The sequence below is a fragment of the Rhinolophus sinicus genome, chromosome 18 (assembly GCF_057876585.1).
Source record: "Rhinolophus sinicus isolate RSI-liver-muscle chromosome 18, RSI-T2T, whole genome shotgun sequence".
NCBI classification, from domain to species: domain Eukaryota; kingdom Metazoa; phylum Chordata; class Mammalia; order Chiroptera; family Rhinolophidae; genus Rhinolophus; species Rhinolophus sinicus.
This window is the reverse complement of record NC_142518.1, coordinates 68,609,647-68,635,820: the sequence shown is the minus strand read 5'-3', so window position 1 is coordinate 68,635,820 and position 26,174 is coordinate 68,609,647. Positions and strand designations below refer to the sequence as shown.

The 26,174-nt window shown below is 39.8% G+C and overlaps 2 protein-coding genes across 3 annotated transcripts; both read right to left on the bottom strand.

Moving 5' to 3' along the window:
- Positions 1-6,413: 6,413 nt before the first annotated feature.
- BEX3 (brain expressed X-linked 3) lies at positions 6,414-7,894 on the bottom strand. Its single transcript, XM_019719570.3, has 3 exons — positions 7,834-7,894; positions 7,369-7,446; positions 6,414-7,012 (listed from the first exon to the last, which is right to left on the bottom strand). Exon 3 carries the CDS (start codon positions 6,989-6,991, stop codon positions 6,653-6,655), a length of 339 nt encoding a protein of 112 aa, XP_019575129.1. The 5' UTR covers positions 6,992-7,012; positions 7,369-7,446; positions 7,834-7,894; the 3' UTR covers positions 6,414-6,652.
- A 15,988-nt stretch (positions 7,895-23,882) lies between these two features.
- Positions 23,883-25,862, bottom strand: TCEAL9 (transcription elongation factor A like 9). Of its 2 annotated transcripts, XM_074323775.2 has the most exons (4): positions 25,708-25,830; positions 25,361-25,404; positions 25,156-25,221; positions 23,883-24,746 (listed from the first exon to the last, which is right to left on the bottom strand). In XM_074323775.2, exon 4 carries the CDS (start codon positions 24,679-24,681, stop codon positions 24,370-24,372), a length of 312 nt encoding a protein of 103 aa, XP_074179876.1. In that variant the 5' UTR covers positions 24,682-24,746; positions 25,156-25,221; positions 25,361-25,404; positions 25,708-25,830; the 3' UTR covers positions 23,883-24,369. The 2 variants fall into 2 exon arrangements, with proteins under 2 accessions (XP_074179876.1, XP_074179875.1); XM_074323774.2 differs by lacking the exon at positions 25,361-25,404 and having other exon boundaries at positions 25,708-25,862.
- Between the last annotated feature and the right edge of the window lie 312 nt (positions 25,863-26,174).

The window sequence follows — 26,174 nt, the reverse complement described above, 5'->3', positions numbered from 1 at the left end:
ATTTTTGTGATTGTGAGCTTACACGTACTCAAAAGGTATAAATTCAGCAGAGAAAATAAACCTGGTGCTTCAGGACCACTGAAGACCGGCCGCATTAGCATATGTGTGAGTGCCTCCTTTCATTCCCACTCCCCTTTTCAGGAACTGTTCGACTCGTGGCGGCTGGCTCGCCACAGACCAGTATAGGATAACAGAGACTAGAATTACCTTCCAATCTTAAACAACTGAAAAACTAGATTAAATCTATGAGCAAACTGTTCTCAAGACACTGGACATCAGGCAACAAAGGTATGTCATCCCTTAGAGACTGGGAACAAATGAGGTTATTCTTATGATTGCCCCAGCCTACTTCCTGTAGAAAGTTTTCAGGTCACCATGCAGGAAGTGATAATCCAGGGAGAGTGCAGTGGTATTCCATAGTTTAGGATAAGAAGTTGGGAATTTGGGGAAGCTAAGGCAGCTAGAGTTTGTAGGTAGAGTACCACAAAAGAAAGATCTCACAGAAAAAGAATTTAGGAGACCTGAAGAGCGTTTCCCCTTGAATATTTCCCTAAATATTGATCATTACATACCTGTGAGTAAACGACCTCAGACCAGGAAAAGAACCACCCAAGAGGATTAAAGGGAACACTTTCTTAAGTTTATACATGTTTGGGAATAATGCATATTCCTGAGCCAGGCTTGAAGACCTCATAATTCATGGGACATCATATAGTGTACTCAGAGGGTTTTTCCTCATCAATGGGCTATGATATACCCTAAACTAAATACTATTCGGGCCCTGCCTTACAAAGATTAAAATCAAGAATCTAAAAATTCAAACTATTTACAAGTAACTTAATTGTGTTCCAGAATAAGAACCAATATATTTATAGGGATACAAAAATATCTCGCAATCAATAGGTAAAATTCACAATGTCTATCATCTGATCAACAGTTACCAGGCATGTGAAGAAACAGGAAAATCTAACCTATCATCAGGAGAAAAATCAATCACAACTGATCAAGAAATTACAAAGATGGGATTACGTCATAAAAATGGCAGTGTGAGGTGAGCTTCTTGAAATCTTCCCTGAAATTTACAACAAATTGAACAACTATAATTCCACAAAGGACTCCCTGAGTGGCAGACAGGCAAGACTAAGAGGCACGCAACTGAAGGCATCTAAAGGTGGGCAAATTGGTGAGCGGAGAAGGAGGGAAGGGGTAAGTGTGGAGACATGGGCCGAGCAGGCGCAGGAGCAGACCTGAGCTCAGAGCTCGAAGCTCCCTGTGTTCCGGAGATACAGCAGTCACGGGAGAGGGAAGAATTCAGACTACTAGTGCTCCATTTATGGCCCACAGTCCTGCCTGAGGGATCAGCATATAACATGGCTGAACCCAATGCTCACGGCAGAGACCTTGGAGCAAAGACTGAGAGAAGAAGGGTGAAAACAGCGGTTTAAGCCCTCATTGCCAAGCAGAGGACAGAAGGCATAGGCAGGAAGCCTAGCCGACCCCCTCACCCTCCCAGAGCTTGCCCCACACCCACCTGCCCAGTGCTAGACATGGAATGGTAGCACTGTCAGATGAAAAGAACAGAATATTTGCAGTTCTGAGAACTGCGGCATGGAGCTATTAGACAGACAATAGTTTAGTGGTTACCAGAGGATAAGGGGGTGGGGGGCGGTAGATGAGTGTAAAGGGGATCCAATATATGTTGATAGAAAGAGAACTGACTCTGGGTGGTGAACACACAATGTGATATATAGATGATGTATTACAGAATTGTACACCTGGAATCTATGCAACTTTACTAACAATTGTCACCCCAATGAACTTTAATTTTTTAAAAAAAGAAAGAAATGACAAAGAGGTTAGAATTATTCAACGATATTAAAACGGATATTATAGCTGCATCACATATTTTCATGAAACTGGAGGAAAGATTGAACATGTTTAGTACAGTCCTGGAATATAAAAAAAAAAAAATTATTAGAAAGACCCAAATTGAACACCTAGAAATAAAAACTACAATGTCTGAAATAAAAAATATGTTAGATGGGGTTAATGGAGATTAGACGTTGCAAAGGAAAGGATTAGTGAACCCGAAGGTATAGCAATAGAAATAATTCAAAATGAAGCAGAGAAAAAAACTTTAGAAAATAGAGCATTACCGAGTTGTGGGACAACCATCCTGATAATCACTTTAAATGGAAACGGTCTAAGCCCTCTAATTATATGACAGAGATTGTCAAAGTGGATAAAAAGCAAGACCCAGCCCCTAATATCTGAATGTTATGGAAAAGAGGAAGCTGGTTGAACACATGAAAAACCCAAAAACCCAAGCTGAGAAAAAGATCTTTTTGATAAAAATATACATCACACCATAGTCCAGACATCACTAAGATACCGTGTTTCCCCCAAAATAAGACCTAGCTGGACAATCAGCTCTAATTCGTCTTTTGGAGAAAAAATTAATATAAGACCGGGTATTACATTATATTATATAGACCCAGTCTTATAAGATCCGGTCTTATATTATAGTAAAATAAGACTGGGTCTTATATTAATTTTTGCTTCAAAAGACGCATTAGAGCTGATTGTCTGGCTAGGTCTTATTTTTAGGGAAACACGGTAGTACCCACTTAAGCTAGTACAATTCTAAGTCAGGTAGAATGTCTTTATGCACAATGCTGTAGGAGACAAATTGGAATATTGGCACACTGAGGTGTCTACAGAAATCAGTAGTGATGGCAGAGGGTAAGTGGAGGTGGCTCACCACAGTAGAGAAATGGAGTTGGCTTGTGACATACAGTTTGAATATTACTTCCAAAAACTGAGGGAAATCTGAAGGTCTTGGGTCTTGCATGTTCAGATGAACATAAGAAGCAGTTAACACAGTTTCCACTCTCTTCAACTTCTTTGGTTCTCACAGCAGCCCTAGAAATTATTATCTCCATTTTACCAATAAACAGAGTAATGAAATGAGGCATTGTTATGGTAGTAACTACTAAGTTATATTATTAACTAAAGGATTCAGAAGTAATTTGAAATTCATTATTGTTTGTTGTTGCTTTTTCAAAAAGTTTTCAAGTTCTTCATTGTCTTTAAGTTGATTGACACATTTAATTTGCTTCCTTTTTTAAAAATCTGACTTTAATATAGAGAGTAATACTTATTAATTTAAGGAAAATAGATAAAAACAAAATTAATTTACACTTATGAGGTCTCAGTAAAGGAAATAGGGTGTTGAAAGGAAGTTTTAAAATTTTTCTTAATACATTTTCTCTTCTGTTTCAAAGCAACAACAAAACCCACTTTAGAATGTGTATTTTACAACCGGAAACACAATAAAGCTCTTTTCATTTGTGGGAAAATTATTATTTTTTAAATTGGCATACATCTGAAGATTTCTCTCTCCATATGAAATGCATCAAAGTTTAGTTTTGCTAAATACAAAATATATTCCATCAGCTACAAGGGAAAGAATAAATTTCTAAACAGGCTAATTGTAACTTTTAAAACAATGTTTGGGGTAAAGTTGAATATACAAATGAATATTAAGATTTTTGAATTTATAAGAATGGCTTATTTAGTTATGTATATTTATATCACTTAGAAAGCCTTCCAACTGGTTAAATGAGAAACATTACATGCTATCTGCACAAAAATTAAAAAATGGAATCTTTTATGTTTCATTCATGTAATCCAGTCTTTTTTCTACTTATGGGACAACTTTTAAGTTTCAAAAATAAATAGTTCTGTCCTGTTCTATAAGTAAATTGATTCACTTAATGTTCCCAAATTTGCCAAGTGAAAGGGAGACCTGCTGAAGCGTGATGACTGTTATTTTCACAGTTTTGAAAAACAGGAGCTAATTGAAAGTTGGTCACATGTGATCCAATTAGCTTTGATGAGTGGAGAGGAGAAATACAAAACAAAACAAACTAAAAATGTCTCATTGGCAGGGACTTTGAAAGAGGCAGTATTCTTCTTAAGAAGTTCTGAGCCTGGCTTTATCATGACTGAATATAGGATGACAATAAAAAATGTTACAAGTATTATCTTTGGATGATTGGACTATGGAGTTGTTTATATTCCTTATATCTTCTGCATAATCCAAATATGTATAATGACCTTGTGTTACATAAATTATAAAAAGTATTATTTATTTTCTTTTTGACTTGACAGTTTTTATTTTTTATTTTTTTTATTAGTTTCAGGTGTACAAAGCAATGTAACAGACATATCACAAAGTGAGACTCCTCCTCCCCCAATCTACTGCCCCTCTGACAAAAAGTATTACATTTTAAAATGTTCCTCATCGAAACTTTTAAAACATATGGTGCAAAGAAATAAATCACCCCCAAAGACTCAATAATATTGTTATATATTATTTTAAATTAAAATTGTTTAACATTTTAATATTAATAAAATTAATAAAAAAATAATTAAATGAATTATTATTAAATATTTACTATATCAGGCACTATGCTAGAAACTGAACTCCAGGATGATTGACAAAAATCATTGTTGTAAAAGGGCACAGACTTGCATAGAAATGATGCCTAACTTATTTAATAATTTATAATTATTATAAATTTATTAATAGAATCAAGTGCATTAATTTAATAGGATATCTGGAAAGATAAAAACAGTACTGGCTTAAATATAGACATACATTCATTGTTTAATGCAATCCAATTTTAGAAATATATTTTGGAAAGGTACTCGTATATTCACGTGGAATCAAGTAAGATAATTTAGATCACAGTGTGAAGTGGTGTAATCACTGTCAGCATTTTTTTATGCCTATGTTGTCAAAACTCAGATGCACCTGAGGAACTGTCAAAACAGTAGTTACTGATCAGGTGATATGGGGGTGACAATGGGGGTTGAAAGTATGAAGGACACCGAAGTGTCAGCATTTTTAACATTTTCCCTAGATGATGCAAGTAAGTGGTCTGTGTTTATGTAAACACTGGTACATACAAGATTTTAAAAAAATAATGGACTTTGGGTTAGAGAATTTTCTTGCTATATTCCTCTGGAAATTAGAAGTAATACTTTCCAGGTAAGTAGTTACTTGCCTTAGCCCACTTAATTATAAAGTACAGTTAGGAACAGTATTGATGGGTTCTGAACTCCATTATAGTTAATTATCAATCAGAATGATTAATAATTAAATACCTGTCAGACACTACACTAGAAATTGAGTTCCAAGATGATTAAGACAAAATGTTTGTCTTGAGAAGGGCACACACTCACATAAAAATGATAATGCCAAATATTTAGTATTGTTTTTAAGAACTTACAAAGCAGTTTCATTGTTTCAGGTGTGGAAGAGACAGAAATGGGAAAGGAGTATTTCAGCTAGCTTTAAAATGTGTTCCCCTAACGTAATTTACATGTCTTCTGGGTAAGTCTGTTAAACTGGTTGGGCAGGCCTGCCCACATGCTCTTTTAAGGAAATCCCTGAAAAGGGCAAAAACAGGCAAAACAAAGCTTTCAGCTTGTTTTGGTGGTTTGAAATAGTGCTATGCTGGACATACCACTGAGACATCTAAATGAATCTCCTGAGGTAGGCCCCAGTGTATTCTGAGTTCTTTGAAGAGGGGCATAAAAATAAAACCAAGAAGGGCTATTTTGTTAAGAACCAAAGTAAGACTAAGAACCATAGGAATGGTGTTCACTTGGATAAATACAACTCTAAAGTGAAGATAAGGCATTCTCCACAACACTTCTACAGCAGTCAAAAGGCAATTTAGCTCACCAGGGACTCCAGAGAAATCTGGGTTTTTTGTGACCCTGAGGACTCTTAACACATCAGCAACAGCAACAGGAACCAGCAGAAGGGAAGTACACCCACCTGACACAGCAGTAACCAGGCAGCAGTATTGCAAATATCAGAGGAATGACAAAGGGTGGATAGAAGCCACCTATTTTTGCCCTCTGGACTTGTGAGCATGTGTGAAAACTCCCTTTAGTCCTTCTCAAGTTCCTGATGGGGACCAGGGTCCTGTTAAATACTGGGGAATTGCATTGGAGGCAGCTCTACAGAGTTCCACACCTCATCTATTCCACTCAGCAGCCATTTAAGGCAAGCATTATTCCCCATTTTACAGCAGAGAAGACCATCTCTTTAAAGGACTATATCGTACTAAAGGAGGGTTTATTCTTCCAGGTGAGGCTGGAAGATACTAAAAGTTCTCTCCTTTAAGTTTGTAGAACCAGTAATTGTTATGTACCTGTACTACATTCATAGACTCATTGAAAAATTGTTTTTTATTGCTTCTAAAATTCCAAATAAAAGGGAAAAAAGTTACAAGATTATCCAACCACAGAGAAATATGTCCCAATCAACAGCACGGGGGATTTAAGATTTTTCGGAAGGTTCAATATGTTTTTTAATGAGATAATAAATGTACAGATTGCTTTTTAATTGCTTTATTAACTTTATATTTTTCCATGCAAACGGGTGAAACTGCTGTTGACAGAAATTTAAGACTGGGTGCCAAGGCAATCTCCAATTAGAAGCTGGTAATACAGAACCCACCTGACACATGGAAATTACATAAGGTTCACAGCAAACGGATCAGTAAAGGCAGATCAGGAAATGCAAGGAAAAAGAAAACAGTGGGAATATTAATCTCATGGAAAATGGCAGGAGTCAAGGCATAAGGCAAAATTCATCATGATGGTCATGGTGATTAGAAAGCTCCTCCATAAGGATACGCAGACAATTCCTCAACTGCAGCTCCCTAAGTTTTCTCCTGATTTCTCTCATCTCTTCCATGAACATTTCCATATCATCTCCATCTCCACCCATCCCATCATTGACCTGCCTATTGGGGATGGCCCATCGGAAGTTAGGGGCAAGTCGGCGAGCCTGTCCCCGTCTATTATTTCCTGCTGGCTGGTGGCCTTCGCCCCCTCCCAAAGGGCGGTCTTCCTCTCCATTCTGCATGTGCTGCTCCATTTCTTCGATTTCCTGGTGAATATTTGCCATGATTTTTTTCTGGTTGTTTTTCTTTGAACACAAGTAAGACAAGGGCAAGGAGAGATTAAATGCTAGGTACACTGAGCAGTAGGACTCAGAACCCTGATATCAAAAGTTTTTTAAATTTCGTTTTTTTTCTCACCTTAGGAGCTTCGTGCGCCCTCTAGGGGACCTCCAACTCGAGCCCCTCCCTCCTGCTCTCTCCTTTTCCCTCCCTCCCCCAAAGCCCACCATTTTTTCCCTTCCCAGGATTCTTTCCCAGAGCTCAGCAGACACCAAAATGGAGGACGGGAGACGAGGAACCAGGCATGGGGAACTCGGGGGGGAGGGGCATGTCTCAGACTGGACTCTTCACCCGCCCTTCCTCCAGTGTCCCCCGCACCCACCTGGGCCTATCCTTGCTGCCTCCGCCTTCTCCCGATTCTCGTCCGGAGTGCGCAGCCCCAACACTTGGACCCGCAGACCTGCAGAGAGTGGGAGTGGGGGAGCCGGGGCCGCTGCAGTAGAGCGCTGGGTGTCCACCCGCCGCCGCCAGGCCCCTTCCCGGCCCCGACCCCCGCCGATGCCCCCGGCCACTCCCTCCCCGCGTCTCCCGCCGCCTCTCCCCACACTGGGTTCATCATTTTTCGGCAGAACGTCGAGGGATGATTTCCCATTGCTGAGTTGCTCTGCTGCCCTCCCTGGGACCCTGCCGCCTCAGCATCCCCACCCCCTGGAGGGGGGTCACTATGTTCCCAAGAATTCCGGGTGTGGAGAAAGCCGGCGGGGACCGCTGCGCTGATCCCCAGCGCCGGCCTCCGGAATTGGCGGGCAGCTGCCGCCCTGGCCTCCGCGCGGCCCCAGGCCCTTACCTGCTCTGCTTTCCCCGGGCCCGATGCCAGCCCGCCGTGTGCAGGGCAGCGGGGAGCTGGTACCCAGACAGGAGTGACGACTGCACCGAAGGCTGCGTCGCTCTGCAGCTCCCGGTCACGTGAGGGCCCCGCGTCACCAACAAGCTCGCCCCCCAACTCCCTCAGCCAGTGTAGCAGGAGCGCGGCCCCCCTCCCTCGCCTCGTGCACAGGCACAGAACAACTCTCTCCGCTTGTTTGTGCGCGAGGCCTCAGCGCCCACCTCCCTGTCACTCATCTCAGTCCGCTCCAATCTGAGGGCCCACAAGTGGCATCACCTCCCTGCGGCTGGAGTTTGCCCTTCTCTGTTTACCTAGGAGGGTCTGCAACACCCTCCACAACTCCCCTTCGCGCCCCAGGCCTTGGTTTTGCTTTCTGTCCTCTTCTCGCGGGCCACCTTCCTATCCCCCCCACCCCCACATACCCCGCACTAAGCACAGTCACTATTGCGCACCTTGTCCTCTGAATTCTTTCCCTTCTAGGAAATTTAGAACGAGGGCTAGGGTGAGGAGGGAGCAGGGGACTTGTCAGAAAGAGTTAAGGAGGTAGCGGGTTGTATATATCCTTCCCAATAATTTCTCTTAATTTCTTTTTTTAATCAGCTAGCCTCAAAAACTTAAAAATTACTTAGTTTCATTTTGGAAAGATGCTTCATCCTGCAGAATGAAGCAGCCTCACTGATTATGTTCACGTGTACCACACAGAAAATATTTTCGCTGGCTCCACACATCAAACCACTTTTAAGACACAGCTTTGTTTCAAAATTTCATTTTGAGAAAAGGGAGGCAGCTTCCTGAATGCAATTGCTGTTTTCAAAATGATCTGTAAAGTAAATCTTCAGGGAGAAGTCCAGTTGTCAGATCTTGGCCATTTTATGTAAATTTATGTGATGTTTTTGATACCACAGTCTTTGGAGGAAAGGAGCCTTTTTATTTCCTGCTTTTCTTTCCAAACCTCCAAATCACCCCTACAAATACCTCCGTTGAATGATCTCAGATGTTAAGTATATAACATGCAGAAGTCAGTTCCAAAGCCATCTGCCTTAGATGTTGGTTGTGATAAAGGAACCAAGAGTTGTGTGCTCTGAGGCCAGACAAGCCAGACAAATGCTTACTGCCTCTAGGTTTGGCTCCAAACGCCTCTATAATCCCCTATCCTGCTAAACTTGCTGAGACATTGAATAAAGGAAGAATATATGCCTAGTGCATATACCGGGGGTGCCAAAAATATGTATACAAGTGGACACTTTGGTCAACATTGCTCAAGCAGTAGTTTGCCATAATCAGAAGTGTCTGGACACTGATGGTAACCACTCTGAGCACCTCCTGTAATGGCAGAAGTCAAACATGACTTGTGTCTGTCTTTTGTTATAGGTATATATTGAGTATTACAATTTTAATATAGTTTTCCTTTCTTAAAATGTGTATACATTTTTTGGCACCCTCTGTATAGTCTTATATACGTGCTTTTAGAGAGATACGGTGTCAACATAAAGGTCACTGTCACCAATCCAGTGCCAACAGGTATCCCCAATTTGGCCTGTGGTAAAAGGAAAGACTTTATTCAGGTGAACAGTTTGCAAAACAGGCAAATACAGCCTCAGGCGGAAACCGAAATTGTGCTCCCCCAAGACAAAGGGGAGGCCCACTTATATATAAAAAGTGCCTGACCTGGTCCCTGACTGTCCCATTTTTGTGCAAATGAGGAATCCAAATTTGCACAGTTTGGTCCAAATAGCACTGTCCCGATTGGTCAAAATTGTGCATCCTGATTGGCCATTATAGAGCTGCTCTGATTGGTTGGTAAAGATGCAAATGAGGATATAGATGCACAACTCTGATTGGATGGGGTAGGTCTCAGCCCATGAAGTTTAGCAAGTGATCAAAATATGATTCCAGGAACTCCTTTATAAGGGTCAGCTCTGCCAGGAGGAACATAGTACAGGAGGCTTGGCAGCTTGGTCTGCAGCTTCCCCTGATATATAGTGTGAGAGGCCTCTATAAACAATGGCTGCTAGACACTGATTATGAATTTGGGCCCTATTAACCATAAGGAGTCCTTCTTAGCAGATATATTCCTTCTTGATGTTCACAATAGCTATATTAATATATAGCTCCAAAAGCTCAAATTACAAAATTGCACCCAATAATTCTCTTTTAAAAGAACACTAGTGATTCCTGGGTTCTTTCTCACAGTTAACAACTTTTCATATAGATAGCTGTATTAGTGATATTGGCTGAAAGGACGCTGATTAGAAACATAAGCTATTGGTATCAGATACGTCTGGGTATAAATCCTGTCTCTACTACTAACTTGAAGTGTGACTTTGGGTCTATTACTTATCAAGATCTCTGTTTCCTTTGTGAAACAGGGATTGTTAGAAGTAAATCACATATATCAAGTACATACCACAGAACCTAATACATTTTCAATAAAAGTTGACTCATTTCTTTTTTTACGTTAGATGGTTTCTAACAAAATTTGAAGAGTAGGCAGAGCGGAATTCTTTCCTTAGCTAGATCAACTTGTCTTTGGGACTTCAACATGAAGTCCCAAAACACATCTTCTTTGTTCTATTTTGCATATCCAGTGACTATGAGTTCCTTATACCAAGCAGGTGATTAGTGAATGTTTGTTGACTGAATGAATCCACAACTGAATTACTTTTCATTCAGGGGGCTGTATTTAGAGTAATACAGTAAAGTTTTTATGAAAATTAGGAATCACCTAGAAAGAATCTCCTTAAAGTAGAGAAACTACTGTGACTTAACCATTAAATATGAAGTTCAGCAAGTGGATTTTTATTTCTTTTAGTGGCTAAATGTTTTGCTGTTGTCTTTTTGTTGTTGTTGTTGTCTTTTTGAACCATATGGGACAAGTCTTTTGTTTGAAACCACCAAATATTCTTGGATGAAAGCATACATTTGTATATTTTTCCAGATCAGGTGTTATGCTATATAGAAGGTTGGTTATAATGAAAGTGGTGTTTTAAAGGTAGGTGAAAATTGTCCTGGAAATGTTATCTTTACTAAAATGTTATGAAGTATTGATTGAGATCTCTTCTTATCCCCTGGAGTTTTCTGAGGAGTTGGAGCTAGATAACAACCTGTTAAGAACAAAATTTTAAAGATGTCCAAGGCTAAGTTAGAAGGACACAGGAGTTTTAGTTTGGGACTCATGTGCCCTGAAGGACAGGAAGAGGGTGAATTGGTTTGATGACTCTTACCCTGAAATAATAGAAGTGTAGTGTAGTACTGGGAAGGAGGAAACTGGGCTCACATTTGGGGAAATACCGTATTTGTAAAAAAGAACCTATCCCCTCTCCTTATCTCCTGTAACTATGGTAGATGGTGGCATTTGATTGGTTCCCTTCCTCAAAGCTAAGGGAGTAGGATCCTAAAAGAATTGTAAATAAAGTTTAGGGATATCTACAAGATAGCAAGGTTCACTTCTCATTCCTCTGCGGGATATCTGCTTTACTACTGGGATTTTGAGCTACCTAGGTGCTATAGGAGCCTGGAAAGAACATTTTGCAGAGATGTTGTGATGGTGTGGCTAAGTGGAGAAAGGACTGGGGTTGACCCCCTACCAAAGTGCCTAATTCTGGATAGGTGTGAAAAATAAATCCTACCATGTCTATAGGCTCTGGAGTTGTTGCTGGGGAGAAGATAGTTATTGAGATACAGGCTTACCAGAAACTTACAGAATATGGCAAAGAGATCTGTGACTCACAGGAATGTTGTGTGAGGGTCATCAGCTAGGAGTCACATGCAAGATATGGCTCAACCTTCTAGGCTGCCAGCAAAACCTAAGGAAGCTTCTTGTGTGTGAGTCTTTATCAGCAGGCTTTATAGAAATCAAACTTGAGCTACAGTGATGATTAATCACATGGAGATAGCAATCTTACCCTAAGTAGTCAGATAAAGAGTGTCTTTTTATCCACTTCCTCCAAATTCTCAAACCATCTGATTAAACACAGGGAAGGAGGGGGTGATGGTTCATTTTATGTGTCAACTAGGCCATGAGATGCCCATATACATGTATCTGGCTAAACATTATTTCTGGGTTCATCTGTGAGTATGTTTCTGGAAGAGCTTAGCATTTGAATTGGTGAACTGAGTAAAGCAGGTGGCCCTCCCCAATGTGTGTGTGTGGGGGGCATCATCCAATCCATTGAAGGCCTGAACAGAACAGCACAGGAAGATTGAATTTACTCTCTGCCTGACCACTTGAGCTGGGATGTTGATCTTCTTCTGTCTTTGGCATTCCTGATTTCCCGGAATTCTAATACAGACTGGCGTCTACACAGCAGCTCTCCAGTTCTCAGGCCTTTGAACTACACACCAGTTTTCCTGGCTCTCCAGCTTGCAGACAGCACACTGTGGGATTTTACAGCCTCCATAATTGTGTGAATCAAGACCTTATCTATCTATCTATCTATCTATCTATCTATCTATCTATCTATCTATCTATCTATCTATCTATCTTTTCTATCTTTCTATCTCTATCATCTATAGATATAGATAAGTAGATAGATATCCTAGAGGGATGAGGAGGACTCTGAATCAAAAGAGAAACTGGCATTTTAAAATACATAGAACCAAATCTTTAACAGCTCAACTTATTTTAATAAGCAAAAGTGACTGAAAAGTTGGGGAACAAGACTGAGATGTAAATAATCCCGTTACCCAGGAGAAAGAGGGGGAATGATAGAATGAGCACTAGTAAGGCAGTTATTGGAAAAATAAAACTGTTTCATGATTTTACTTCAACTAGTTATCCCTCAAACTGTAGAGATATTGGATAAATATCCTATCAGAGGAAGCTCATTTTTACTGATTTTTTTTTTTGCACGTTGCCATGATATAGCTCACGTGTATTTGCTGGAAATGCATCCAGTTGGATTGTAGTTATTGTCCTATTTTTCTCTCATTATACTCTCCTGGGTGAATGTCAGGCTTGGGAGAAGGTAGCCTGAGACGTGGTGGGTTATGTGGTTGTGAGTATCTCTGTTCCTGCCTAGGATGGTTCTCTATGTCTTCCTGATGCTTCATTGCTGCAATCTTATTATGGTTCTCTTTTTCTTTCCCTAAATTTAAGCACCTATTAACAAACTGAAACTAAGTATTAAGAATATAGGAAATTATGCCTACTCTAGCTTCTGTATAAGATATGGCCATTATAATTATGATGACAAGACCTTTGAAGAATGGAAAATAGACCTGATGAGACTTTAAGGGTGTTACTGTAAGTTTGGAACATTTGCGATATAATGCATTTCGTTTAAGTGATCTAGTCTGAAACAATAGCAGAGCTATGAGTCTAAGATGTCTGAATGTGAAAGCAACAAATATTCAACACCTCATCATCTGTTAGAGAGCTGAGGGATATTATTTTCTTTATTTCAGGGCCTGCAGATGATTTCTTGAGACACCAGAGAGACCCATGGCCACTCTTTCTTGTTGTTAGGACTCTGGTGGAGAAGAAGTTTTTTTCCTATATAGTTTCCTAAACTGATGAATTGAGCTGGACTACGTATGAGCCAAGAGAACTTCTAGGAGAGTACCATTCCTACTTTCCCTTGGACTTTGGGATGAACTTAAAGGAGTTATCAAGAAACTCAACACATAAATGTTCATGAGGTCTCTTTACCTTGCCTTACTGTTCCTAGGCCAAGTTCCATTGCTAATAGTTTTAGCACCTAGCAAGATCCTAGTACCCAGTAGGTCCTGTTAGTTCAGGGATTGCAACTCACATGGCCACAGGTTAACATGTATGTGAGTAAAGCTGGCTGTGCAAGAATCTGGTTAAACTGGGGATCAGGTGCTCTATCAAAATGGTCCGGCCTCTGCTCACCTTGCCTATTATTGTCTTGAGGCAATTCAGGCTCAAAGTTGTCAAATATTCCTTTGTTCCAAGAGATATCAAAAATACAAAAGTTTGTTAAAAATCCCCCCCCCCCAAATATGAACTGCTAATTTAAAACTCTGCATTCATTTTCTCACACTTGCTCAACTCTGGCTGATTTGATAACACATTGGCTTCATGACTATTGGGTGCCTGTGGCTATTTTCTGCAGCATGACACATAACTCTTACAGGTAAACCATTCCAGAATTCACTGGTATAAACTATAACTGATATTTACATTCATAGATTCTGTGAGTCAGTGATTCAGAATGTACATAGTGGAGACTACTTTTCTTTGTTCCAGGATGTCTGGGGACTCAGCTAGGATGGCTTGGCTGAAGGTAACTTGAAAGAGGTAGATGACTGAAGCAGCTGGGAACAGGAACAGCTGAGAGTGAGATGGCTGAGGGACAGGCTCATGTGGGACTATCACCCAAAACTGCCACATATAGCCTGTCCAACATGGGCATCTCAGGGCTTTAAAAGCAAATGTTCCCTGTACAAAAGGTGGAAGCTATATGGCCTTTTATGATCTAGCCATGGAAGTCACATAGGTTCAGCTCTACTGTATTTCATTGGTTGAAACAGTCATAAGACCTCTTTTGAGATTCAAAGGGACTATAGACTCCAACTCTTGATGGGAAAAGTCATTTTTTTTTGCAGCCATATTTTAAAAACCATCACACACCTTACTGGTAAGTGCCTCTTACAATCCTTTTCTTACCCTCCAGTTAGACAAGGCAGTCAATACGTTAGTGATGCTTGTTTGATTATTAAGTGTTAAGTAGTAAATAATTTTTGAATAGGACCTAAAATGAAATTCCCACAGCTTTATACCATCCACATGTAATTTTTACAAGTTTAGTATATTTGTCCACAATTATCCACTTGTGTACTGATTGGGTACTGATGTACAAACTCATCAGAAAGGACTGGAAATAGGAGACCAAAATAAACTGTGCGGCCAAAAGAATGGATTAGTAGGCATATTGAACACTGGATCTTATAATCATGTTTTTTCTGCCTTTGCCCATTTTTGGATTTATAGGACAGGATTTGTGATCTCAGTAGTAGTCCTAAGCTTTCACAGATCATGTATTGTCAGAACAACCCTAGACTTATTTTAGTTCAAGAACTTATTTTATAAATTGGGAAACTGAGACACAGAAATAGTGGCAGAACTAGAAATATGTCACCTATGCTTTCTTGGCTAATTCTGTCTATATCTATGTCTATCTGTCTATCTGTCTATCTATCTATCTATCTATCTATCTATCTATCTATCTATCTATCTATCTACCTACCTACTTTGTAGGTTTATGCACATTGTACATAAAACCAAAGGAAATACACTAATATTTTATTTATAGTTGCTTTTGGCTCTTGTGGTGCTGGGTGGTAGGCCAAAATAAATCTTTTGATTTATGGATTTTCCACATTTTCTAAACATTCTACAGAAATTTGGTAAATATAAGAATAAGCAAGAAATTATTTTCAAAGACTAGTAAAATTGATCATTTTTATATGTTGGTAGTACAGATGATTTTTATCAATTTCTAACTAGAAGAGTAAATTCTCTCTCTCTCTCTCTCTCTCTCTCTCTCTCTCGCTCTCTTTCACACACACACACACACACACACACACACACACATACACACACACCCTCTTCCCTTCCTTTTCCCCCCTTTACACTCCTACCCCGTCTCCTGAGTCAGGGGCTACATTTCCTATCAGGAATCTCAGGCTCAGGCATTAGTATCATGACAGTACCTTGTGCCACATTTTACACTTAGAAACTTATGCATGGTGATTTGGTGCCTCTGCTCTCTCATCCCCTCCCATTTAGTTGTCTTCATCTTTGAGATTAAAGATGCATTTCTAATGCTGCTCATCAGGTGGTGATTACCTCTATCTTTTAAGTTGTCTCCAAGGAAAATGTATCCTTTTTACAAGTGGAAAGAAAAAAATCATTAATTTCTTTTAAATTTAGGTTATGAACAGCATCTATAGACTTACCTTAGTTTTCTTAAACATACATAATGATGAAAATAAAATAGCACTTATATAAATGCTGATATGTGCTAGGCATTGCTGTATGTGTATATTCATCATTTTATCTTCCCCAAATCCTATGAGGTAGGTGCTAATATTATCCCTCATTTTCCACATAAGAGAATTGCAGGTCACTGAGGCTAAGCATCAAATAGGAAGTGCTAGAGCGGGAATTCAAACCCATTTAATCTATTTCCTAAGTCCATGCTCTTAACCTCTACTCAGTTTCATTTGTCAATAAGTCCCCAAATCTATATTTCATTCATTCATTTATCCATTTATTGTTTGAGCCCTTTTCTGTGCTAGGCACTGCCTGCCCTTTTAATCTCAGTACCATATTTAGCAGTTCTGATTCCCAGGACATATCTCCTTTCACTTAATAAAAATATAAGAAATATACTTTCAGTTCAACCATAATTTATTGAACATATACTACGTGCCAGGCAAGGCCCTGGGGATATAAAAATGAACAAAGTAGATACAGCCTTCACATTTTTATGGAGCTCATAGTTTAATGGGAGCAAACTAGAAGGAGTGCAGTAGGTACTGAAGGGGCAGTTGGAGCGCTGAGTAACTCAGTTGCCAGTGAAATCTTCCAGGAAGAAGTAATGTCTAAGAGGTCAATTTCTGGCATGATAGGGTGAGGAGCTTTGGGCATCTGATCACCAGTGAAACTGGTGAAAATTATAAAAAAAAAGTTTAAACCCTCTGGAAATTGTCTTAAGGACATATATTAAGTGGAGAAACATCTATTCAAGAAAATTTATAAAAATTTATAAGAAAAGCAAGGATCTGTGGTATTTAAACCTAGACCTCTCCCTCCCTCCTCATTCCCAGGTCAGGGAGGCATAAACTGCACTTCTGTCAGCCAAGAACACAGGGAATCCTCTTCTTGCAGCTCCCAGCCATGGGGCTTTCTTCCTGCGAAGAGGAGGACTTAAGCACTTTTCATCCTGCCCAACTACTAGATTGCAAGGTTAAGCTCCAGGTGAGTACAGTCGAGAAGTGGGGGCTCTCTGCTTCCAACCAGCCCTCACTGATGGAATGGAGACTATCCGATGGGTGTGGACTACTGAGAATACTGGGACCCTGATCACTCTTGGCTTGGTTTGTATGGTATGGTTCCACACTGTGAGAAACAAGCTGAGAGGCTGTCATGCTGCTGTTTCCTCCTTACCCCAACTGAGAACTCAGTCCTAAAGTAAGATTGTCACTCAGGGAGAAGAATGCCATTTTTTCCATCCTCATATCCAGAGCCCTGGCTCAGAGATTTTACCTGGGGAGAGAAGACAACCATAAAGCATATAGGTTCTAACATTGTCCCAGTGGAAGTTACTTCATTTGCAACAGAGCATGGAGAAGTTCAAGCCAAGGATGCTCTAAACACAATGGTGGTTGTGGTAGAGGCAACTGTGAAGTGATTCATGGATTTGATGAAGATACTGGTTAACTGTAAACTGTCTAGATTGTTTCAAAGAGCCAGGGAAGGAGATGGCTGGGAGAAGTCCTCCCTCCTTGGGTTCAAACAAATATCAAATGCTGACCTTAGAACTGTTCTTTCAAGGGAGCCCAAATTTGATCGAATTCGTCTGCAGAGCAATGAATGTCCAAAGGCATTATTGAAAATAATAGAGAAATAAATTGGCAATTAGAGGAGCCTAACAGCTGGGTATGGTCATGGCTGTAACCTTCACAAGTGCTTCTCAGTCCCCCACCCCACCCTCACTTAGATAGGACAGGATGGTTAGAGGGATTGGAGTCGGATATTTTCCTTCTTTCAGGTTGGTTAGGCTCTGATAAAACTCTAGTAGGTTAGGCTCTGGTAAAATAGTTTCTCTTGAGGGAAGGCCTTATTAAGAATAGATGCTCTGGGTATATTTAAAAATAGCTACTTTCTCCTCCCCATGCCAGAAACAAGGAGGTTTTCTCCAATATTCACTGTGAGAACCTCATAGGGCTCTTGGAGGTAAAACTCATAAAAGTGTGGGAGCACCCTCTAAAACAAGAAACCTACTTTAAATATGACACACATTAATTAAAAGTAAATGGGGGGGGGGAATCCAAGATGGTGGAGTAGATAAACACTGTGCTTGCCTCATCCTGTGAACACATCAAAATTACAACTAAATTACAGAACAATCAACCACTTCTATTCAACATTATACTGGAGGTACTAGACAGGGCAATTAGGCAAGGGAAAAAAAAGGCATCCAGATTGAAAAACAAGAAGTAGAACTATCTCCATTTACAGATGACATGATCTTACATATAGAAAGTCTTATAGAATCCACTGAGGAACTAATAAAATTGAAAAAACAAATTCAGCATGATCACAGGATACAAGATCACTATACAAAAATCAATTGTATATCTATATACTTGCAATGAATAATCTGAAAAGGAAATTAACAAAACAATTATATTCATAATAGCATCAAAAAGAATAAAATACTTAAAAATAAATTTAATAAGGGAAGTACAAAATTTATACTCTGAAAAATATAAGAAATATTGAAAGAAATTAAAGAAAATGCAATTGAATGGAAAAAAAAATCCCATGTTCATGAATTGAAAATTTAAATACTGTTAAAATGGCAACACTCTTCAAATTGGTCTATAGGTTCAATGCTATTCCTTTCAGAATCCCTTCAAAACCACTTCAATACCAACTAAAAAAATAAATAAAAGGGGGGTGGGGGGTGGGGGGTGGGAGATGAGGGTAAGGGGGATCGAATATATGGTGATGGAAGGAGAACTGACTCTGGGTGATGAACACACAATGGGATTTATAGATGATGTAATACAGAATTGTACACCTGAAATCTATGTAATTTTACTAACAATTGTCACCCCAATAAATTTAATAAAATAAAATTAAAAAAAAGTGTTAATAGGCAAAAATAAAATAAAATTAAAATTAAAAATAAAACACTTCACCCCTTCCAAAATGGTTAGAATCAGAAAGTCAGACAATGAAAAGTGTCAAGGATATGGGGAAATTGGAACTCTTACACACTGCTAGTGGGAATTTGAAATGAACATCCAATTTGGAAAACAGTATGGCAATTCCTGAAATGATTAAGCATCTAGAGTTACTGTCCATTACTGTATGGCCTACCAGTTCAATTCCTAGATATCTATCCAAGAGAAATAAGAACATATGTCCTCACAAAACTTGTACACAAATGTTCATAGCTCTACTATTCATAATAAGCAAAAGATGGAAACAGGTCAAACAGTCATCAATAGATTAATGGATAAACAAAATGTGGCCGATACATATAATAGAATATTGTTCAGCCATAAGAAGAAATACATGCTACACAATGGATGAATCTTGAAAACATGCTAAGTGAAAGAAGCTAATCACAAAAGACTACATCTTATGAGCACATTCTTATGAAATGTCCAGGACTGGAAAATCTATAGAGACAGAAAATAGATTCATGTTTGCTTAGGGCTGGAACAATAAAGGTATGGGGGACGAGTTATAGTTAAGGGTGTGGTATTTCTTTTTTACTTGAAAATGTTCTAAAATTAACTGTGGTGATAGTTGCACATAACTGTGAATATATTAAAAACCACTGAATTATGCACTTCAAGTAGGTGAATTGCATGGTATATGAATTAAATCTCAATAAAGCTGTCTAAAAAAAATAACATCTATTTTGGGATAGATGAGTAGGAGTTATCCAGGCTAAGTGTGTGAGGAATGGTTGAGAGAATGTTTCAGGCAGGGAAAACCGTGGGAACCAAGACCAGGACTTGAAAGGGATGGAGCTTTGAAAAGATGATGGGAATTCATTCAGCACAACGGTGTTGTTCTTACTATTTATTAAATACCAACTGTTGCAGAGCAGAGATTAGGAGCAAGGGCTTTGACATTGGGCAGGCATTCCATTTAATGCATGGGTGACCTTAGCCAAGACATTAATCTCTCTAAGTCTCACTTTCCTTTTCTATTAAATAGTAGGTTAGTGACATGACATCTGGAAAAGGACTCACAGTTCATGGAAGGTAAGAAAGACTCTATGTAAGTCCAAGAAACTATTTCGACAGTTACAATGCAAGGATAATATAATTACCCATTAGGAGAAATTTTTAAAAATAATTATTTCTTAAACAATCAGATAGCAGGAAGCCTGGTGAGGTATCAAAATGCCACTTAAAAAGACTAAATCCCTCCCTTTATTGAGCTAAAGGACTTCATTTTGATATTTGTTGGTGTGTATGTATGTGTGTGTGTGTATATATATATATATATATATATATATATATATATATATATGTATGTATATATATTATACTGTACTTCCTGTCCTTCATTTTTCTTTTTAATAATGCATGGTGAACATGTAATACATATGGATTTATGTCATTCCTTTAAATACAGAGGGTGCCAAAAAATGTATACACATTTTAAGAAAGGAAAATCTGTAATAAAATTGTAATATTCAATATATACTGGTAGCAAAAGATGAATACAAGTCATGTTTATTCATTTTTTTTTGGCATCTCTGGTAGATTCTTTATCTGTACTATACTGAAAATATTAAAGGGGGGTGCAGGCAAATATTTGAATAGACATTTCTCAAAGTAACATATACACGAAAAGATGCTTCATAGCCAACTAAATTATCCATCAAATGATGCAACTGTTTTTGCTAAAGCTCTTGCAAAATGCTGGTGTCAGAATATCAAATAACTGCTTTTAGATATTGTTAATATGTGACGGCCCCCGCTCCCTCAACCCTTACCCTACCTTGAACTTTCTTTATAGAGGGAACAGACCAGCTTTTCTCTTAGCTTTTGCCTTTTCCTTTTATAGAGGCAACAGTGATTATATGATTATGGGACTTGGGGCTGACTTTCAAACACACACATTTTCCTGTTAGTTTTGCAGTGCAAAATTTTGCATAAGATTACTCCTGTCGATAGCATCCTGGTAAACCCACTGGTCTTGCTCCTCTACGTCTTTTATTTTGTGCGTCATGATAGCTATGTGTTACCATAACTTTATAAAGTTCCTTATAGACTATTTATTTTTAGTGTCTTAGTTGATGTTTTTGTTCAATTTAGGATTCATTCAAAATCCTATGTGTTTAAGTAAAAACTAGAAAGTTATAAATGCCCTGTTTACACTCTACAGTATAATGCGTTATCTGCTTTATTTCACTTGGAATTAGAAATCAAAATTTGTGGTGTTAGGATAGGCTTGCCATTCACATTAAGATTTATTACACAAAGAAAACTGTTACTGGGAGATGTAATCTGCCTGAGCATCCCTGCACATTCTAATTGGGTATATCAAGAGGTAAGGCCTTGACCACCCTACACAGGCAGGCTATTTCTCAGAGTTATATCTGCAACAAGCAACTTTGAGGGATGAGGTAACGTCTTTCCCTGGACACAGGGCAGTCTTGCTTCTGCTTACTAAGAAAGTGATGAATTCTCCAAACTCAGGATTTCTTTCCTATAACACAATGCACTACATGTGCAGGCATCCATAATGGGACTTGAGGATCATGGGGAATTGATACAAACTGCTGTGAAGCTCTGGCTACTGCTTTTGCCGTGAATAATCATGTCCTTTGTCTCTAACCCAGGATTCGTGTCTTCTGCAAGTATCCATAAAACAGTAGCAGGTTAACTTGTCAACTTATAAGTAGGGTGAAATCTCAGACTGCACAGTTCTTGACAGGTGTTTCCAGATATTATCCCTAAATCAGTTATGCTAAGGCAATGTTTCCCAGTAGGATGATTTTTGACATATCTGTATACCACCTATGCTATTTTGTTAATATTAAGTGTTATGCCTGTGTTTTTTTTTTAACATTTTTTAGTTAGTTTTAGGTGCACAAAACAATGTAATAGTTAGACATTTATCATTTACATCCCTCACAGTGACAACCCCCCTCTCCCATCTACTACCCCTCTGATATCGCACACAGCCATTACATTTCCATTGTCTCTATTCCTAGTAATACTGTACTCCACTTCTTGTAAATATATATATATATATATATATATATATATATATATATATATATATATAAAATTGTAGTTGACATTCATTATTGTTCAGCTTCAGCTTCAGGTGTACAGTGCAGTGATCAGGCATCTACATCATCCCTGAGGTGGTCTCCCTAATGAGACCAGTGTCCATAGGATACCCTACAAAATCTTTACATTATTGATTACATTCCCCAAACTGACTTTCATATCCCCGTGGCAATCTTGTGGTTACCGACTGTGCTTTCTAATCCCCTCACCTCCCCCCTTATCCCCACCACCCCCATCTAGCAACCCTCAGTTCTCATGTTTGTTTTCAAATTGACTCATTTAATTTGAATACTCTTTTCAAAAGGGAACTTTGTAACATCATCCTAAATCTAAACTATCATCATTTACCTTAAACAGAGTATTCATTAATACACATTCAAATATACATGGATATTACAATTTAAAATGTTTGTGTACTGTCTAAAATCATCTCCACCTACCATCAGGCCCTTCTACTGTAACCCCAAGTTAACTGATTATATCCAGAGTAGTCATGGCTGGAACAAAGACTATCACAACCAATGTTTTTTGGTAGTGAATTTTGACGTCTTACCTCCTTCCCTATAAAAATTTCCCATGAAGCCTGCTTGTGAAGGAAAAAGGGGGGAAGTCTAGTGTTCTTACAGGTAAAGGTGACAGTTGTTGTCCTCCAGATAAGAATGTCCAGCACAGGAATTCTACCGGCCTAGGAGGGTCTGGTGCCCGCTGCAGGCTGGAGCAGAGAAACTGAAGTCAGACCACCCTGGAGAGGGGTGTGTTTGGGGTGAGCCCTTCCACATCCCACCTGAGCGGCATCACTCAAGAGCGCCAGAGTGATGGATTCGTCCTGTCTGTAAAACTGCCGGTGAGTTCCTGGATTCTCATCACACTCCAGCCAGAATCCAGCCCCACCACCACCCATCAGGGTGTTGCATACTTGAACAACAGTTTGGAAACATGAATTGCCCCAAAAAGAGCAGCACAAAGGAATAAAATAACACAACTGGCACAACTGTGAGCCATCTATACATATATAGATTTTGATGTAGACACACTGTCTTACATAGCACTTTCATGTTTCCAGGTAAAGATGGGAATATCCCCAAATCTGACTTGAACCTCCCTTTATAATTTACACAGGTCGAGGAATACCTGTTGAACTGGTGAGGAGGGCCTGGCACCAGTCTTCTGGAAGAGATCACTTACACTAAGAAAATAAGAGTCAGGAAGATAAAACCACTCTTTAGACTCAGAGAAGCAACTCACTAAAGCATAATACTGTTAGTCAGACTTGTCTTCTGGTCCAACCCCTCCAGATAGACCCGTAGTCTTATGGAGAAGAGGAGACTTGTGACTAAAACCCCAAGTTGCCAAGGTATCTGTAAGATATCATGGCCCAAGTGACCCTGCATAAATGTCTAAATTGAAAAGATGGCCATTCTCCCCACTTCTGTAGAGGTCAATCTGGGAATTCAGCCCATGGGGGTTTCTGAAAAAATGTTGGGCTTCACTATTTGAGAATTCCAAAACATCAGCAGTGATAGGGGCCTGAAAGGTATAGGATGTGGAAGAAGGGGCAGGAATATCCAATATACATGGTGGTATCAAGGGGTGGGGGGGGATGGGAGGTTGGGCAGGCACAGCAGGAGAGGAACATAAAGGTGGCATCCACCTAACAGTTGGCCTGGATTTGTTCTTAAGCACAGGTGAGAACTACTTTCTCCACCCTCCCAAATAGCTGAAACAAATCTCTTGGGAAGTAGGGATCCTGCATGGGCAGACAGGGGGGAAAAACCTGTCAGATACAGCTCACCATCATATCCTTATTTCGTCCTCAGAAGATACCTTAGAGATCATTAGCATCTCTATTTTACAGATAAGTTGAAAATTCATTCTTCTAGCTAGGTGGTCTAGTAGTCATTTGGAGTTCACATTTGCTTCTAAAATTGTCAAGAAATATCAAGTGCCGCATTGCCTTTAGAAATAAACTGGTAAGTGGCGTTGGTTACTTTTTTTTGTTATAAAACTTTTATTACTTTAACATAATGTGTGTACATTCTAGGAATAAGGAAAAATACAAATAAGCAGAATTTTAAAAATCACTCATAATCCTACCACTGACTGTACTTTTTTTGTCTTTCATCCTTCACACGTTTTTCTGTGCATATATGTAATATACAAATGTACTCTTCCCTTTTAAAAATATGATATTCACATATTACTTAGTAACGTGTTTTTTTTTTTCATTTTATATCCTGTCAGGAACTTCTTTTTGTACAAATGAGTAAAGCTCTCCTATTAACAGGGAGAGACTTGGGGATTGGTTCAAAATATGATAAACTGTGAGAATGCAAGAAGAAGAGATGCATCTAAAACCACTAATAGCAAGCAACAAGTTAAAAGTAGAAAAATGGACAAAGGTTTATCAGGAAAATGCAAATCAAAAGAAAGCTATATGGCAATGTTAGTATCAGAAAGAATAAAAATCAAGATAAACTACATTAAATAGGGGTAAGGATGGTTTCGATTAACCTTCCAACGCATCACTATAAGTTTGTTTCTTACTCTCCTTATCTCATCTATTTCATTCACCTCTCTAAACATATCATCCTTGCTTAAATGCCTGTTGTGTATATCTTCTTTAAATTCCTGGAGAGACTGAATCAGCCTTTCTCTAAAAGTTCCTTCTGTTTTTTCCTCCTCCTCTGGCTCTTCCTCCTCCTCTGACTTTTCCTCAGGCTTTGGCTCTTCCTCAAGCTTTGGTTCACTCTCATTTTCTGGTTTTCCTTCAGTTTGACAGGGTTTCATCTTGTGGCTCTCTTCCCTTCTTTCCTCCTTTTTCTCTGCTTATTCCTCTTTGAATACAATTACTTCTAGAAAGCAAGGAGATGGTAAGTCAGTCAAAGGCTTGGTGATTGGACCCGTGCTCTGGACAGAAGTCTCAGCATCTGCTTTTCTTTTATTCAGAACTATCATAAAATATCTTCCACCCAGGAGATTCAATCAACAATTTCCCTGAGGCCCCTCTTACCTCCACTTTACACCTCACTGCTCTCTGCTCCCTCCCTCCAGCCATTTCCAAGGCCCTCCTCAACCATCCCCCATCCCGCCGCCCCCGCAGACTTAACCGAAGACCCTCCCAGAACAGAGTAGGCTGGGAGACTCCGAGTAGGGGGTAGGGAGAGACCGTGGGGCCCACATTTCTGTCCCGCCCTCGCCCACCCCCCACCCCCCCACCCCCCTGACCGCCCAGGCGTCTTTAATAATATATCCGTCACCTACCAGTACTGATCCGGTCAGTTTCTTTCTCGTCTTTTCTAGCTTTGCTCAGTGCTATGAACAACAGACCTGCAGATCCGCGGACAAACGAGAAAAAGGAGGGGGAGGGAGGGAGGAGGGAGGGAAAGGGGGGTGGGGCGAGCGCTTGGTGACCAGCACCACGCACCTTTTTTCTCTTTAAGGTTCTCGGTTATGGAAACTTTCTCACCTTCTGTTTCCTCCAGTTCTCCCCCTCTCCACAGTGCAAGTTAGCTCGAATTTCCCATCAGACAAGGAATTGGAAGAGCATATTATTTCCAAACTATGTTTAAGACTGAGGCGGGGATTGGGGGGAGGGTAGGTGTTGGGAAAGCGGTCTGAGATGGCAGAGGATGATTTTAAAACTATCACAGGTCTTTCTGTCTTTCTCCCGAGACCCCTAGGCCCTTTCCCAAAGGTCATTATTTCCTGCAGACCCGGGGGTGGAGAGGTGGACTTGACCAGGACTCCTTCAAATCTCTGCCCTAGGCCACCTCTACCCTAGAAATCCCCAAGAGCACGTATTTTAACACCAACCTGCAAAATTCCGACAGATTGGCTTTCTCCTTTCCCTGGCCTCAGGCCCCGCAGTCGCGCTACAGAATGAAGCTGGTACCCAGGCGAGAACAAGGACCAAACTAGCAGGACTTCTGCACACGTCGACTCCTGGTCACGTGAGACCTACGTCACCAGTGAGCTCGGGTCCCCAGTTTCCACTCCCACCAAAAACGCGGCAGAAGTAATCCCGCCCTCTGCCCCACCCCTATACGTCTGACCCTGTCAGTCTATTTTGTTGTGCCGTATTCCAGAGGGGAAATTTTTATTTGCCCATCTCTGATTACTAGGGAGGTACTACATCTTTTCCTGGAGCTACTAAACTTTTCTACTTCTTTACAGAATTATCTCTTCCTGCCTTCCGCTCCCAGCATTAAGAACTGCTGCAGCCATCGCCCCTCCCCCAACCTCCATTTCATCTACAATCTGGTCTTTGGCTGTTGTGGAGC

Bases quoted from the DNA above. Each gene is read 5' to 3' on its own strand.
- BEX3 (XM_019719570.3), bottom strand. From the start codon at position 6,991: ATGGCAAATATTCACCAGGAAATCGAAGAAATGGAGCAGCACATGCAG.
- TCEAL9 (XM_074323774.2), bottom strand. From the start codon at position 24,681: ATGAAACCCTGTCAAACTGAAGGAAAACCAGAAAATGAGAGTGAACCA.